General features: G+C 40.2%; 1 protein-coding gene across 1 annotated transcript in view; it reads right to left on the reverse strand.

Annotated features, from left to right (window-relative positions):
* The window catches only part of pepd (peptidase D), a 33,053-nt gene extending 20,367 nt beyond the window's left edge, over positions 1–12,686 (reverse strand). Inside the window, exons 1-7 of the mRNA XM_080424995.1 lie at positions 12,566–12,686; positions 9,639–9,822; positions 6,354–6,481; positions 4,145–4,208; positions 1,703–1,750; positions 1,201–1,262; positions 418–462 (exon numbers count right to left, since the gene is read on the reverse strand). Coding sequence (XP_080281121.1) covers positions 418–462; positions 1,201–1,262; positions 1,703–1,750; positions 4,145–4,208; positions 6,354–6,481; positions 9,639–9,822; positions 12,566–12,582 — 548 coding nt within the window. The 5' untranslated portion in view covers positions 12,583–12,686. The remainder of the gene's footprint in view (positions 1–417; positions 463–1,200; positions 1,263–1,702; positions 1,751–4,144; positions 4,209–6,353; positions 6,482–9,638; positions 9,823–12,565) is intronic.
* Between the last annotated feature and the right edge of the window lie 457 nt (positions 12,687–13,143).

The raw sequence follows: 13,143 nt of genomic DNA on the forward strand, positions 1-13,143 counted from the left end.
TGCTTATTTTTATAACATGAATTCTTAGTTTTTAGGACTTTTTATTCAGGACGTTTTTTTTTTATTCTTTTATGAATTCTGCTGTCTTTTTTACTAGGAGAAACATAATTTTGTTTATTTTCGAACACTGTTTGCAGATGGAAAACAAAATGACAAATAAAGCAATCTTGAATCTTGTAGATCTGCTATTTTTGAATAGCCAAAGTATGAAAATAATGGTTATACTGTAGCTTAAATCTAAAATGACACAGATGCGTTCCCGTATTGAAAGGGCTAACATAGATAACCGGGGCAAAGCCACTGCAACCGCTCAATGACTGAACAGCTGTTTATGTGCAAATACAAATTATTAGCATCTTTAACAGGCTTCAGATGCTTTGATATACTAGTCTAATATAGTTGGAAAAAATGACTTACCATTCCACGATGACTGGGTGTAAAAGAGTGTTGTTTACTTGGAACCTGGTAAATCACAGATACAGCAATATGTCACTACAGTAAATTGACAGCCTTTGTAAAAAAAGAAAAAGTCATTATCATCCACCATATATCCTGCACCATCATAGCAGGGAATCATTTCATTTCATTACACAGAACCAAATTGGTATCGCAATAAGTGTATGGTGGTAGCTACGGTACTAGACAATTCATGTTTACATTTTCTACAGCTGAAAACAGAGGGGAAATCGGCTATTACAATAAAAAATAAAACACAGATACATGTACTGTATGACATGAAATGTGTTGAGAACTTCAAAGTCCCTAGATAAAGGGATTATCATTAAAAGAACAGCATCTGAAATGAAGGCCTATAAAAAGCTACTTCTTTCCTCAAAGACATGCCCTGCACATGGGACAAATCAAAGACTGCTACTGCACACAGCATATATATTTATATGCCCCACCCACACACCCACCCACACACAGTTACATATATACAGTATGGCGTAAAAAAAACATAAAATAACTAATCCAAGGGATTAAGGCCAGTGGAGGAGACAGCAAGTTGGCCATGAATTAATAAATTACAAGTGAGATCTGTCCAATCAAATTAGCTCAGAAAATAAGAATTATCTGCCAACAATCTGTATGCTAGAGGCCCCACTCACCCATATACTTGACAATAAGCTCCCCGACAACCTTGTCGAACAATGTACGATTATACCTCAGTGAATAATAACCGATGCCAATCAAACATACCCGCTGATTCCTTCAAAGGACGCTTCACGGCAGGTACTCCCACTGTCTGTGTTCTGCCCTCGCTGGACAAAAGGAAGATAAAAGCAAAAACTGCTTAATTATTTCACTTTCAAGTCTTTTGTGTTCATGTTAACATACTAATTATCAAAGTACAAATAATTAGTTCATTTATTAGGTATATGGGTCACAAGAAAAAGAAAAAAAAACATGAACATTGGCTGATTACATAATGGTGGAAAGACAAGAAAATATAATTTTCCCTCTTTTTACTTGAAAATAATGAAATCACCTGATTAAATTTGTGTTTCTTTGTAATCCTGATACACTGACATTTAGGCTCAAGTCGAATGTATGCTTCAGTGCAAGTGTATCCCCCCACCAGCGATAAAAAATGCATGAACGGGGAGGGATATCAAATGCAGAGGCATGGACCCCCCACCAAGGCCCCCCCAGCAAGCACGTCTAAATATAACATGAATGTAAAAAGTCTCAAGAGGCGTACCAGAGTGAGGAAGACTGCAGGCGTCAGGTTGGACAGGACGTCAACAATCTGTAGGAATACAGCAGAGAGATGGCATCTCGTAAGTGATTATTTTTGGGTTAAAACAAAAAGGGTTTCGTTAAAAAGGTTAAAGCTCGATGTTGTGATAGTAATCATTGCTAAAGTGTCTTTGTTCTCCAGCTCTTAAGAAAACAGAAAATACATTTTCAGGTAGGTGACAAAATTTCAGCCCATCAGGAGAGAGTACCCATTTATCAGCTTCAGTTTTATAGTGTTCCAGTTCCAATTGTGTCTGCTCATTTCTTTGTGTCATCATTTCACTTGTTTAATCTGTATCCTGACTGAGTTCTCAATCCTGATTGGATAAAATTGGTATACCGATCTGAAAAAGCATTTTCTGTTTAATAAAAAAGCTGGAGAGACAGCGCTATCTGGTAGTCCATGAGCCAGACAAGATTTCATTATCGAAAGAGTGGGCAAAACCATACCTATATTAAATTGTTCATAGGGTCAATACGAGTAAATAAATATATGATAACCTCTCCACAGGAGCAGCTTTTTCATGGTTATCACACATTTTGTTATTTTCCCCATGTACATGACAGGTGAAAAACATTACAAAATTTTAAAAAGAGTTATCATAATGAAACTTCCTGAGTTGATTACTTACATGAAGACAATGATTTATCGTATTACAAGTTTTCTGAGATTGTATATTTAAATATGCAAATTAGGCATTTAGTCCATGAGCCAGAGCCCCAAAATTGAGCCAGATATTGAATATTCCCTCGTTAAAAACCTTTGACTCCAACATCTTAACAAAATGAAATAAGTATGTTGACTCTGGCTTTGTCCAATGTTCCAATGCTGATTCTGGAAAGTTATGCAAATGTGGGCATATTTTCCTAATGCCTAATTTGCATATTTAAATATACAATTTCAGAAAACTTGTAATACGATAAATCATTATCTTCATGTAAGTAATCAACTCAGGAAGTTTCATTATGATAACTATTTTTTAAATTTTGTCATTTTTTCACCTGTCATGTACGTACTGTATGGGGAAAATAACAAAATGTGTGATAACCATGAAAAAGCTGCTCCTGTGGAAAGGTTATCATATATTTATTTACTCGTATTGACCCTATGAACAATTTAATATAGGTTTGGTTTTGCCCACTCTTTCGATAATCATTGCTCAATTTTGGGGCTCTGGCTCATGGACTATGGTGGAAGACCACTGAAAACGAAAAAGTCGCGATAGTCTTCTTTGGCAGTCTGGACCTTTGGAAAGAAGGTCGTAAAAGTCGTCCGTGGCAGTGAAAGAGTTAAACGTGGCTGAGTTACTCATGTTGCAATAGGCTCTAGGCACAGCAGCCATATTGGGGGAAAAAATTGGGCCTCTTCCGTACTTCCTTCACAGGTCTTACCAATTATACTAATTAAGGCTCTGTTCCATTCTGGTCAAACAGAGTCAGGATGCTGATATTATGCTGGCTCACTGGAAACACTCCTAGACACACTACTACACCAGTGGGTCTCAAAGTGTGGTTCAGGTACCCTCATGGTCCATTGAGGGGGTTCCAAATGGCCCCTTTCGGGTGTGTAACTGTTGTACACTCTCTTGAAATTAAAAAGTTTGAGAACCACTGTGAAGGAAGTAAGGAAGAGGCCCAATTTCTTTCCAATGTGGCTGCTGTGCATAGAGCCCATCGCAAATTCTAAGAAGGTCATGGTACCCACTCGATCGGTCGTCATACCATCCGGCGCGCCCTGCTTACATTTTCGCCCACGGCTTCAAATAAAAGAATGAAAGCTTTCACCTTTAAAACAGCCTACGGAAGCAGTGCACCCACTCCCTCCAACTTCACAGCTCAATAACTTAATCCATTTAGACCGGGAACGCATCTCTGTCATTTTACATTTCTTTGGCTATTGAAAAATAGCATATACACAAGCGCATGCAATTTTTTGGGAAAAATCTTTGAATATATATATTTTTTTAAGCGAACATTTGTAACTCAAATCTTTGCTTCTGGGGATTCTACAAATCGTAACAGTTTTTTGAAAAAAGGTATGTTGCTACTTATCAGTGGTTCTCAAACTTTTTCATGTCAAGGACCCCCAAAATGACATGTATTTGGCCGTGGACCCCCATCTAAAAATATGTTGTTTCAGGGACCCCCCCCCACCCCCAGAAGTTGTAACAGGAGTTAAAAATGTTCGCTAAAAAAAATCTATATTCAAAGATTTGCAAAAAAAAAATCACGATTTTCCAAAAATAGCCAAAGACATCTACAATGACAGAGATGCGTTCCCGGCTTGAATGGGTTAACATCAGAGTTCAGACAGTCACTGCGTGAGGAAAAGGTCAGCGGGCATATGAGGATGAGCACACACACACACACACACACACACACACACCAACGCGGGCAGACTTACATCACATGCGTACTGCACTTCATCCACCGCATATTTCTGCTTGAAGTGCTCTCTAGGATGGATGCTGTCAACATGATAAAAACACTGAATTAGTGATACAAAAGACAGGGGCAGGACAACTGATCATTTTGACCACATGAACCCTAGCATCCCTTATTCTGGGAGGGAAACACTTGACGATAATAGCAGATTAAGTTCGTACAAGCTTGTGGATTGGCTATTTTCGTCAAAGATATTTAGTGTAGACTGTAGAGGGGAGAAAAGGAAGGGGCATACTAGTGCAGACCCCTGTGGGACTCCGGTCAACTAAGAATATAGATTTTTTTGAATTTTAAAATACATATACTGTATAATGCCTCTGAGGCCATGAACTTTGCCATTACACATAAATGTGTGTATATGTTTTTACTGACAACATATAAGGCTGGTCATATAAATATGATTCTGTCGTTATGAGACAGTTGCAGAACTGAAAGGCCCAGGACAAAACTAAATTAATAGAACGAAACAAGAGAAGAGTCCTCTGTAACATGAAACTGCTGAGATTTATAAACCCTGAATGAAAAATGAACAACTCACGAGTGACGCCAACTAGTCAACACATGCATAGAGTTAGAGCATTATTTTCTTATCTTCTAAAGAAGCAATGCCCCATTTAAACATGAATCTCACAACCACAAATAATACAAATATGAATTATTCACATTTCATGTGTTGCACTAAAGATGCACCTCTGAAGTATTCAAAAACAATTGGATCGCTCCTTTCCTCACAAAATGCAAATTTGTATCAACATCCTGACAACTTTTTTCACCAAGTTCAACTAAAAGTGATAATTCCCGTGTTATTTTAGCATAATCTTGTAGGCGTGAGGGAAGCTGTTTTTAATGCTTCAGGCATGATTTATTTTCCTTCCAAACACCCCCCCGTGCGTCAGTGTTATTAACGGTAAGCAAGGCGGCAACAACATTTCTATTATTGATGTTCTGCTGCAAGAATGTTTTTGGTGTTGTTTCTTTTGGGTGGTGTTGGTGGGGTGGGGGTGGGGGGTGTTATGAACCATTTTCAGACATTTACAGTACTGTCACTCTATCCACATAAATTCAAATGCCCAAGATGAATGTCAAGGAAGGCATGGTATGAAATGTAATAAACACATTATTTAGTCCAGTATATATATATATATATATATGCCATAAAAGAAGTTTGTATTCACAATTAATTCAGGGACCAATATATTACATGGCACAATATTCCCTAATTGAAACTGTGACCGTGGCAGAACATCAAACATTATTTCTGGGCCCCAACTTGCTGTTCAAGAAACACTTAATTAGTCATGCCTTTTAATGAACAAGAAGAGCGAGAGCAAGGCAACATAAAAGTGTTTATAATTATATAGACAAAATAATGACGGTATTCAATATGTCTGTCCATAGTACTGTCACATTTACCGTAAACTACTTTACACAATTTAACCATGAATTAACCCATTAAGACCCATTAAGTATCTGTGCGTCATTTTAGATTTCGTTGGGCTATTCAAAAATAGCAATATACAAGCTCATAGCGCGGCACTCCCGCGCTATGAGCTTGTAGATCTGCTATTTTTGAAAAATCTTGAAAATGTGTGCAAATCTTTGAATATACAGTATATTTTTTTTTAAAGCAATTTTTTTTAACTCAAATCTTTGCTTCAGGGGATTCTACAAATGTCTTCTAAATCTTAAGTTGCCATAATATGCCAACTTAAGTTGCCATAATATCAGTGGTTCTCAAAAGTTTTTCATCTCGAGGACCCCCAAAATGATATGCATTTGGCCGCGCACCCCCATCTCAAAATATTTTGTTCCAGGGACCCCCCAGAAGCAAAGATTTGAAGCACACATTTTCATGATTTTTCAAAAATAGAGATCTACAAGCTCGTAGCGTGGCACTCGGTGCTGCGCTATAAGCTTGTATATCTGCTATTTTTTTAATAGCCAAATAAATCTTAAAATGACACAGATGCGTTCGAGGTCTTAATGGATTAATTACACATTTTTGTGAATTATTTTCCCTTTACATAGTTGAAAAAAATCTATATGAAAATAATAATTGAAATCTGAATAAAACATTCTGCATATTGTTCATCAGAGCATCATACTGGTAAACTCAATCTCTTGCCCAGCCTCGTGTAAATCTCTGCTTAGAGATCAATATAACTCACTCTCCCATCCAAGTGGCGTAGCTGTCCGGCAGTTTAGGGACAAACAGGATGGATCTCCCCGTGTCCACATCAATGGCTCCGAAGCAATCTGCTTCAGTCACTCCAAAAGCCCAGTGGAAGAACGACTCCTAAATGACCACGGAGGAGATTAGGTGTCACTGATGATGACAGCGGTGGACAGCAAACTACTGTAAGTGCATTTACTGCAGCACTGTACTTAAAAGGACCACTTCACTCATTGTCAACCTATCTAACCTACAATCCGATTGTGTCGCTGTTCATGTGTTTGTGTGTTTGTCAAAAACTCGCCACTGCGCATGCGTATGCACCGCTGTTGCCAGATCGTGCGCGAGCAACAAGCAACCAGCTTCATGAAAAAACACAACGCTGCGCACTGCGCATGCGTCGACGCACTTTCTCTAACCAATTTACACCCACTTCACGCTTACAAAACCTGGACATGGCAACGTCGCTCATCGTTCTGTGATTGACAGCAAAAGTTGGCCAATCAGGTGGCGAGTTCGCAGCCTGAAAAAATACGAACGGCAGCCATTGTTGGTTGTCCGAGTGCCTTCACTTCTTATTTTCGCTTATTAAACGCACTCAAACTACTGCTTTGAGGCACGGAATTCACTTATAACATATCGTTTGGATAGAATTTAGTTGTTTCACTTCATATGTGTGGTCAATTAATCATGACAGAGCCTATTTAAAAATAAATATTCAGAGAACCGTCAGGGGCGAACAGTCACACGCATGTATCCCAATAAGTCAACCTATTTTGCCAGTAGCCATCTCAAAAGTCCCGTTGCGTCATGGCTGTCCCCCCCGCCCCACCCCCACCACACACACACACACACACACACACACACACACACACACACACACACACACACACACACACACACACACACACACACACACACACACACACACACACACACACACACACACACACACACACACACACACACACAGGGAGAGAGAGGGTGGGAGAGAGAGAATAGTCAGCTAAACAGCGCGACATAATTTTCGCTGACGCAGAGACAGAGAGACAGAGAGGGAGAGAGAGAGAGAGGAAGAGAGGGAGGGAGGGAGGGAAAGACAAAATAAGCAAGCCCTCGCTTATTTTCCCGCGGACGTAATTTATTTGTCATTGTGGTGAATGTTTGCAGCTGATGTTTGTTGTGTGAAGCTTAATGTCAGAGTGTTTGTGTTGGAGCGCCTCAGTGCGGCTGCTGAGTTCATGTGCAACATCTTGCATGCTGGCTGTGGGTGGCTTCACAGTTTTCCTTCGCCGTGTCTGTAGGTCATGGCCTGTCTCCAGGGATCCCATGATTTTGTACCCCCAAACAACATTTTCTTTCTTCTTTTGGGGGGCACGGTGGCGCAGTCGGTAGCGCTGTCGCCTCACAGCTAGAAGGTCCTGGGTTCGATTCCCGCCGGGGACGCTGTGGGCACTGGGGGCGTGTCTTCTCCTCCGCGTCATCAGCGCCCATACCCTAGGTGGGGTTGGCGAAAGGGCCTACTCTGTGTGGAGTTTGCATGTTCTCCCCGTGTCTCCTAGGGTAGTTAATACCCTCACAAAAACATGTAGTAATCCTGGTCACTATACCGCCTCCCCCATGACAGCCGGGGCGCCTGATGGAGGGGAAGGGAACTGGTTGGAATAACGTGTTCCTTCCACGCGCTACGTCCAACCAGGGAAACTCCCCCCTGTCAGGTGACAAGAAGGTCAGTTGGCTCTCATGCCTGAAGGAAGCATGAGCTCGGCCCTGGCCTCCCTACTGTGGGGTGACAGGTGTAATACTGGTGTAGGGCTGGTGTAGTGCCCAGGATCACTTAGGAAATTGGCACCGGGTGAAAAAAATGGGTTACAAAAATCGCGGGATAAAAATTTAATAAAAAAAAAAAACAACATTTTCTTTGGCGAGGTTAGGGGGGGGTACTAGAATTCTGCAGAACTTCTAGTCTTCATACAATTGGTCCTCACTAAAGCTTGTCTACTCGGTCTCTACTCAGAGGAGGGCTGTGGACAGTTCAGAAACTCGCCTACCAGTGACATCACACGCAGTTAATAGAGATTTTTAGGCTGTACTGCAGTTGTGGATAGAAATTACCAGAAAGTATATTAATTTGAATGGAGACATTTTTACAAATAAGTATTCATTAAAGTTTCATAACTGTAAGTATGACTTCATAACTGTAATATACCGGTAACTGCTAAAAAAAATCATGTGTTAGGAGGACACGTGATTCACAAACTATTGCAGCCAGTGTTCTACTGGATAGGACAAAGACCCCCAAATAGCCATAGCCTCTGCCTGCGACCCCCCTATTGCAAAATGGTTTAATATACAGTATAAATATATATACTTATATACTTAGACTGTTTGAAAAAATAAGATGCCGGCCGCCATATGCAGCTTGGACTAACGTATCGAAACATTTTCAAAGCTTTTGCTGAAAATAGCCGATAGACAAGCTCACAACGCATCACAACGCATCACAACGCATCGCAGCGCGACATGTTGTGGGCTTGTTGATCTGCTATTTTCTGCTAAAGCCTTCCCCACAATAAAGATGCTGGGTTTAAACAGGTTAAAGGCAAACAGAAATTTAATGTTTTATTCATACTATATGTTCCAATGTTCAATGTCAAAAACACAATTAAAAAAATGTTTAGTCGCAATTATTTGTATGACAACTAATAATCATCAAGTAAAATGTGATAATGGTGCCAGCTCCTACCAGTACCTGTAAAGTACAATTTTTACTCAAGTACTGTACTTAAGAACAATGTTGAGGTATTTCTACTTTACTTGAGTATTTCCAATTTTCAGCACTTTTACTTCTACTCCACTACATCTCAGAGACAAATAGTGTACATTTACTCCACTACAATTATTTGAAAACTTTAGTTACTAGTTACTTTGTAGATTTGGATTATTATTAGAAAACGTATTAACCGCTTCAGCCCTATTGATCTCGGCCATTTGAAAATAGCAGATCTACAAGCTTGTAAGCTTGTAGATCTGCTATTTTCAAAAGATTTTTATACATGTTACACAATTGAAAACTCTCTGCACAATGAGTACTTTTCTTCTTTAGAATATGTACTTTACTACCGTAAACTTAATATTGATGCCAACACTTTTGTACTTTTACTCAAGTCAATTTTGGAATTCCGGACTCTTACTTGTAACAGAGTATTTCTACATTGCAGTATTGATACGTTTACTGGAGTAAGAAATGTGAGTGACTTTTTCCACCACTGGCTCCTACCTGTCTGAAGACGAGGTCTGTGTCGGTGCAGAACCTCTGCGTCTGCTCTCCTCCCTGCAGCACCACCACTGACTTGGGCAGAAGGTCGTCTTTGGCCTTCAGCCCCTCCACCAGGCGGCGACGGTTCTCTGCAAACAGGGCCGCTGACACCCGGAGGGTGTCCTTCCCAAGCCAGTAGACAGGTCTGTGGAGACAGACAGGGAGATGGGTAAGGGGGTTTCTGTAGGTCAGTGGTTCTCAACCTTATTTTCAGGCCCAGGACCCCCGAAAATAATCATATTTTTTGAACTGGGGACCCCCTCCCCACCCTGACAAGCACTTGGAATTGTAGGCATCACGTTTAGATTGACTCGGTTCCACGGATAAATATGGTGAAAATAGCCGATCTACAAGCTCACAACGCCTCGCGTGCGAGGCGTTGTGAGCTTGTAGATCGGCTATTTTCACAATGTTTGCCTCTTTCTTACGTAATATTTGACCAATTTTGGCCATTTTGGTGTTAAAAAGGTCTTAAAACTTTAAAAGTAATTAAATTGCAACTTTAAAAAAATTGCAGATACCCTGTATACACTTATACTGTATGTTGGTTTGTTTACTGTTCAGCACCACTGCCCTAAACATGTAGTGTTGTTGTTAGTAGGAATAAACACAGATGCACCCAGGAGGAAGTGGACTAAGAAAGGGGAGGGGCCAAACCAAGTTCCTGTTTTTACACAAAAAAAGGAGGTGGTGCCCCCAGAGGCAAACACCCCCCCCCCTTTCTTTTTTTTAACCAAATGGGTTCCCAGATTAGTGGTTCTCAAACATTTTCACATCAGGGACACCCAAGTTGATATGTATTTGGCCGGGGGCCGTTGAAAGGATTTTGTGGTAGGGACTCCATAAAATTTGTGTAATATACAAATTCCCCATGCAGATCTACAAGCTTGTGAGCTTGTAGATCGGCCATTTTCAAGTGGCAAATAAAAGTGTTTAAACACTTCCTCATTTTGCTGGGGACCTCCCCTGGAAACCCCCTCAAGGACCCCTGGGGGTCCCCGGACAGGACCCCACTTTGAGAATGAGATTGTGCTCAAATTGAAGTTGCACGTGTAAAACTCTTGTAAAGATAGTTCCTGTTTCATTTATTTAGTTGACGGGAACAATGTTCTTGTCCGTCTAGGCGTCAGCAGAAGTTAACAAATTAAACCAGAAATATTTTGGAAAGGAAGTGAAAGTGCAATGCAAGGTTACTATAGCCTGGGAAGTGGGAACCAGTCCAATCTGCCATTACAAAAAAAAAAATTTGCAGTGATATTAGTTTGGCCATGCAAGGCTAAGGTTACTACCCCTGTACCCAATTGTTGATTCTAATCCCCATCCAAGTAATACTGATAATTCTTTAACTTTAAGCATCCATCAGCTTACTGTCATTTACAATCATCCTCAATGCATTTACTATTATGACAATTTCTACTGTAAAATCCTTTCTCGTCTTCTTCTCTATTAGGCACCTAAACATCTATCATGTTTGTTCATGAATAGGACATAGTGAAGACTAGCCTCGGATCGAGAGACTATTAGAGATATATATATATCTCTAATAGTATATATCTCTATATAGTATAATAGTATACTTATATATATTTTTTTTTCATCATAGACATTTTCATATCTATGATACCAAAGTTAAAGTCAGACTGGATCAAATCCATCTTGATACAAGGCTACGTTGAAGACAAAGTCTAACCAAACCCAACCCCAGGCGGGCGGACCCTGCTCAGCCTAACTTGGTGTCCTTAGACGGCACTCTTGAAGAATGAGATAAATCATAATAAAACTTGATCTTTGCTCTGTGTCTCTCAGTCTCCGGTCCGATTAGATAATATAACCAAGATAAATCTCATCCAACTGCAACAGTTCAAAGGTTAATATAAACCATAAACGACACAGCGCTCTTCACTGCTGCCACTGAGCTTCACAGAAGCAGCGGACATAGCCTTGATACATGACTGTCATATATTATAATGCAGTCTTGTAATCCAAGGCTACAGAGATCTGAAAGTAGAAGTCAAACTCGATAAAATACATCTATGATAGTCTTGATCCAAGGCTAATACAGTAACAATAATACCTGTACTAGTAGTAGTACTACTATTGTGCAAAAGTTTCAGGTAATACAAGCAATTCCAAAATAAATCTCAATATCTATATTTTTCTGGAAGGTATTCATCAGTGTATAGCCAAAAGTAACTAAGTACATTTACTCAAGTACTGTAACATTTTGAGGTATTTTTACTTTACTGTAGTATTTCCGATTTTAAGTACTTTTACTTCTACTCCACTACATCTCAGAGGCAAATACATACTTTTACTCCACTACAATTATGCAGAATGTCCCATTTCAAGATTTCAAATGTATACAAACATTTTGAAAATAGCAGATCTACAAGCTCACATTGCATCAAGACTCATTGTGAGCTTGTAGATCGGCTATTTTCAAATGGCCATAAAAAGGGGTGAAATGGTTAATGTTTTGTAATAATAATCCAAATCTACAAAGTAACTATAGTAACTAAAGTTTTCAAATAATTGTAGTGGAGTTAAAAGTACCTCTGAAATGTAGTGGAGCAGAAGTAAAAGTACAGAAAATTGGAAATACTCCAGTAAAGTAAAAGTACCTAAATATCGTACTTAAGTACAATACTTGAGTAAATGTACTTACTTACTTTACACCACTGGTTATTAATTTTGTAGTGAACTTTCAAAGAGAAACCTCTTGAGAGACATAAAACACGCTCTATGGAACATACAGTATACTGTAAATGACAGCAAATGACCGAGACATATAAATAAAACATATTATGCACTAAACCTTTCTGAAATGTCTGACACAGTTGTATAAAGACATGATAATAAAGAAGTGACACGTAGAGAGCTCTACTCACTGTGCTGCTGCAGCCATGATGAACTCTCTCTGCGCTGCTCTATTGTCATGTGATGTGATGACAGCGGTCACGTGGTGAATTCAGGAAGAAGATCAGCTGACTTGGCTGAGCTCGAGCTGCATCCTCTCTCTCTGTGTGTGCGTGAGTGCTGTGCGTGCGTGCGTGACTGTGTGTGTGTGTGTGTGTGTGTGTGTGTGTGCGCGCGTGAGTGCTATGCGTGCGTGCGTGTCTGTGGGTGTGTGTGTGTGTGTGTGTGTGTGTGTGTGTGTGTGTGTGTGTGTGTGTGTGTGCGTGCGTGCCGTGCGTGTGTGTGTCTCTCTCTCTCTCTCTCTTTCTCTCTCTATGTCTCTCCCTCTCTCTATCTCTGTCTCTGTCTGTCTGTCTGTGTGTGTCTGTCTGTCTGTCTGTCTGTCTGTCTGTCTGTCTGTGTATCTCTCTTCTTCCTCTCTCTATGTCCCTGTGTGTGTGTGTGTGTGTGTGTGTGTGTGTGTGTGTGTGTGTGTGTGTGTGTGTGTGTCTCTCTCTCTCTCTCTCTCTCGCTCGCTCGCATGCACACACACACACACACACACACACAA

Source organism: Gymnoscopelus braueri (assembly GCF_963280865.1).
Source record: "Gymnoscopelus braueri genome assembly, chromosome: 1".
NCBI lineage: Eukaryota > Metazoa > Chordata > Actinopteri > Myctophiformes > Myctophidae > Gymnoscopelus > Gymnoscopelus braueri.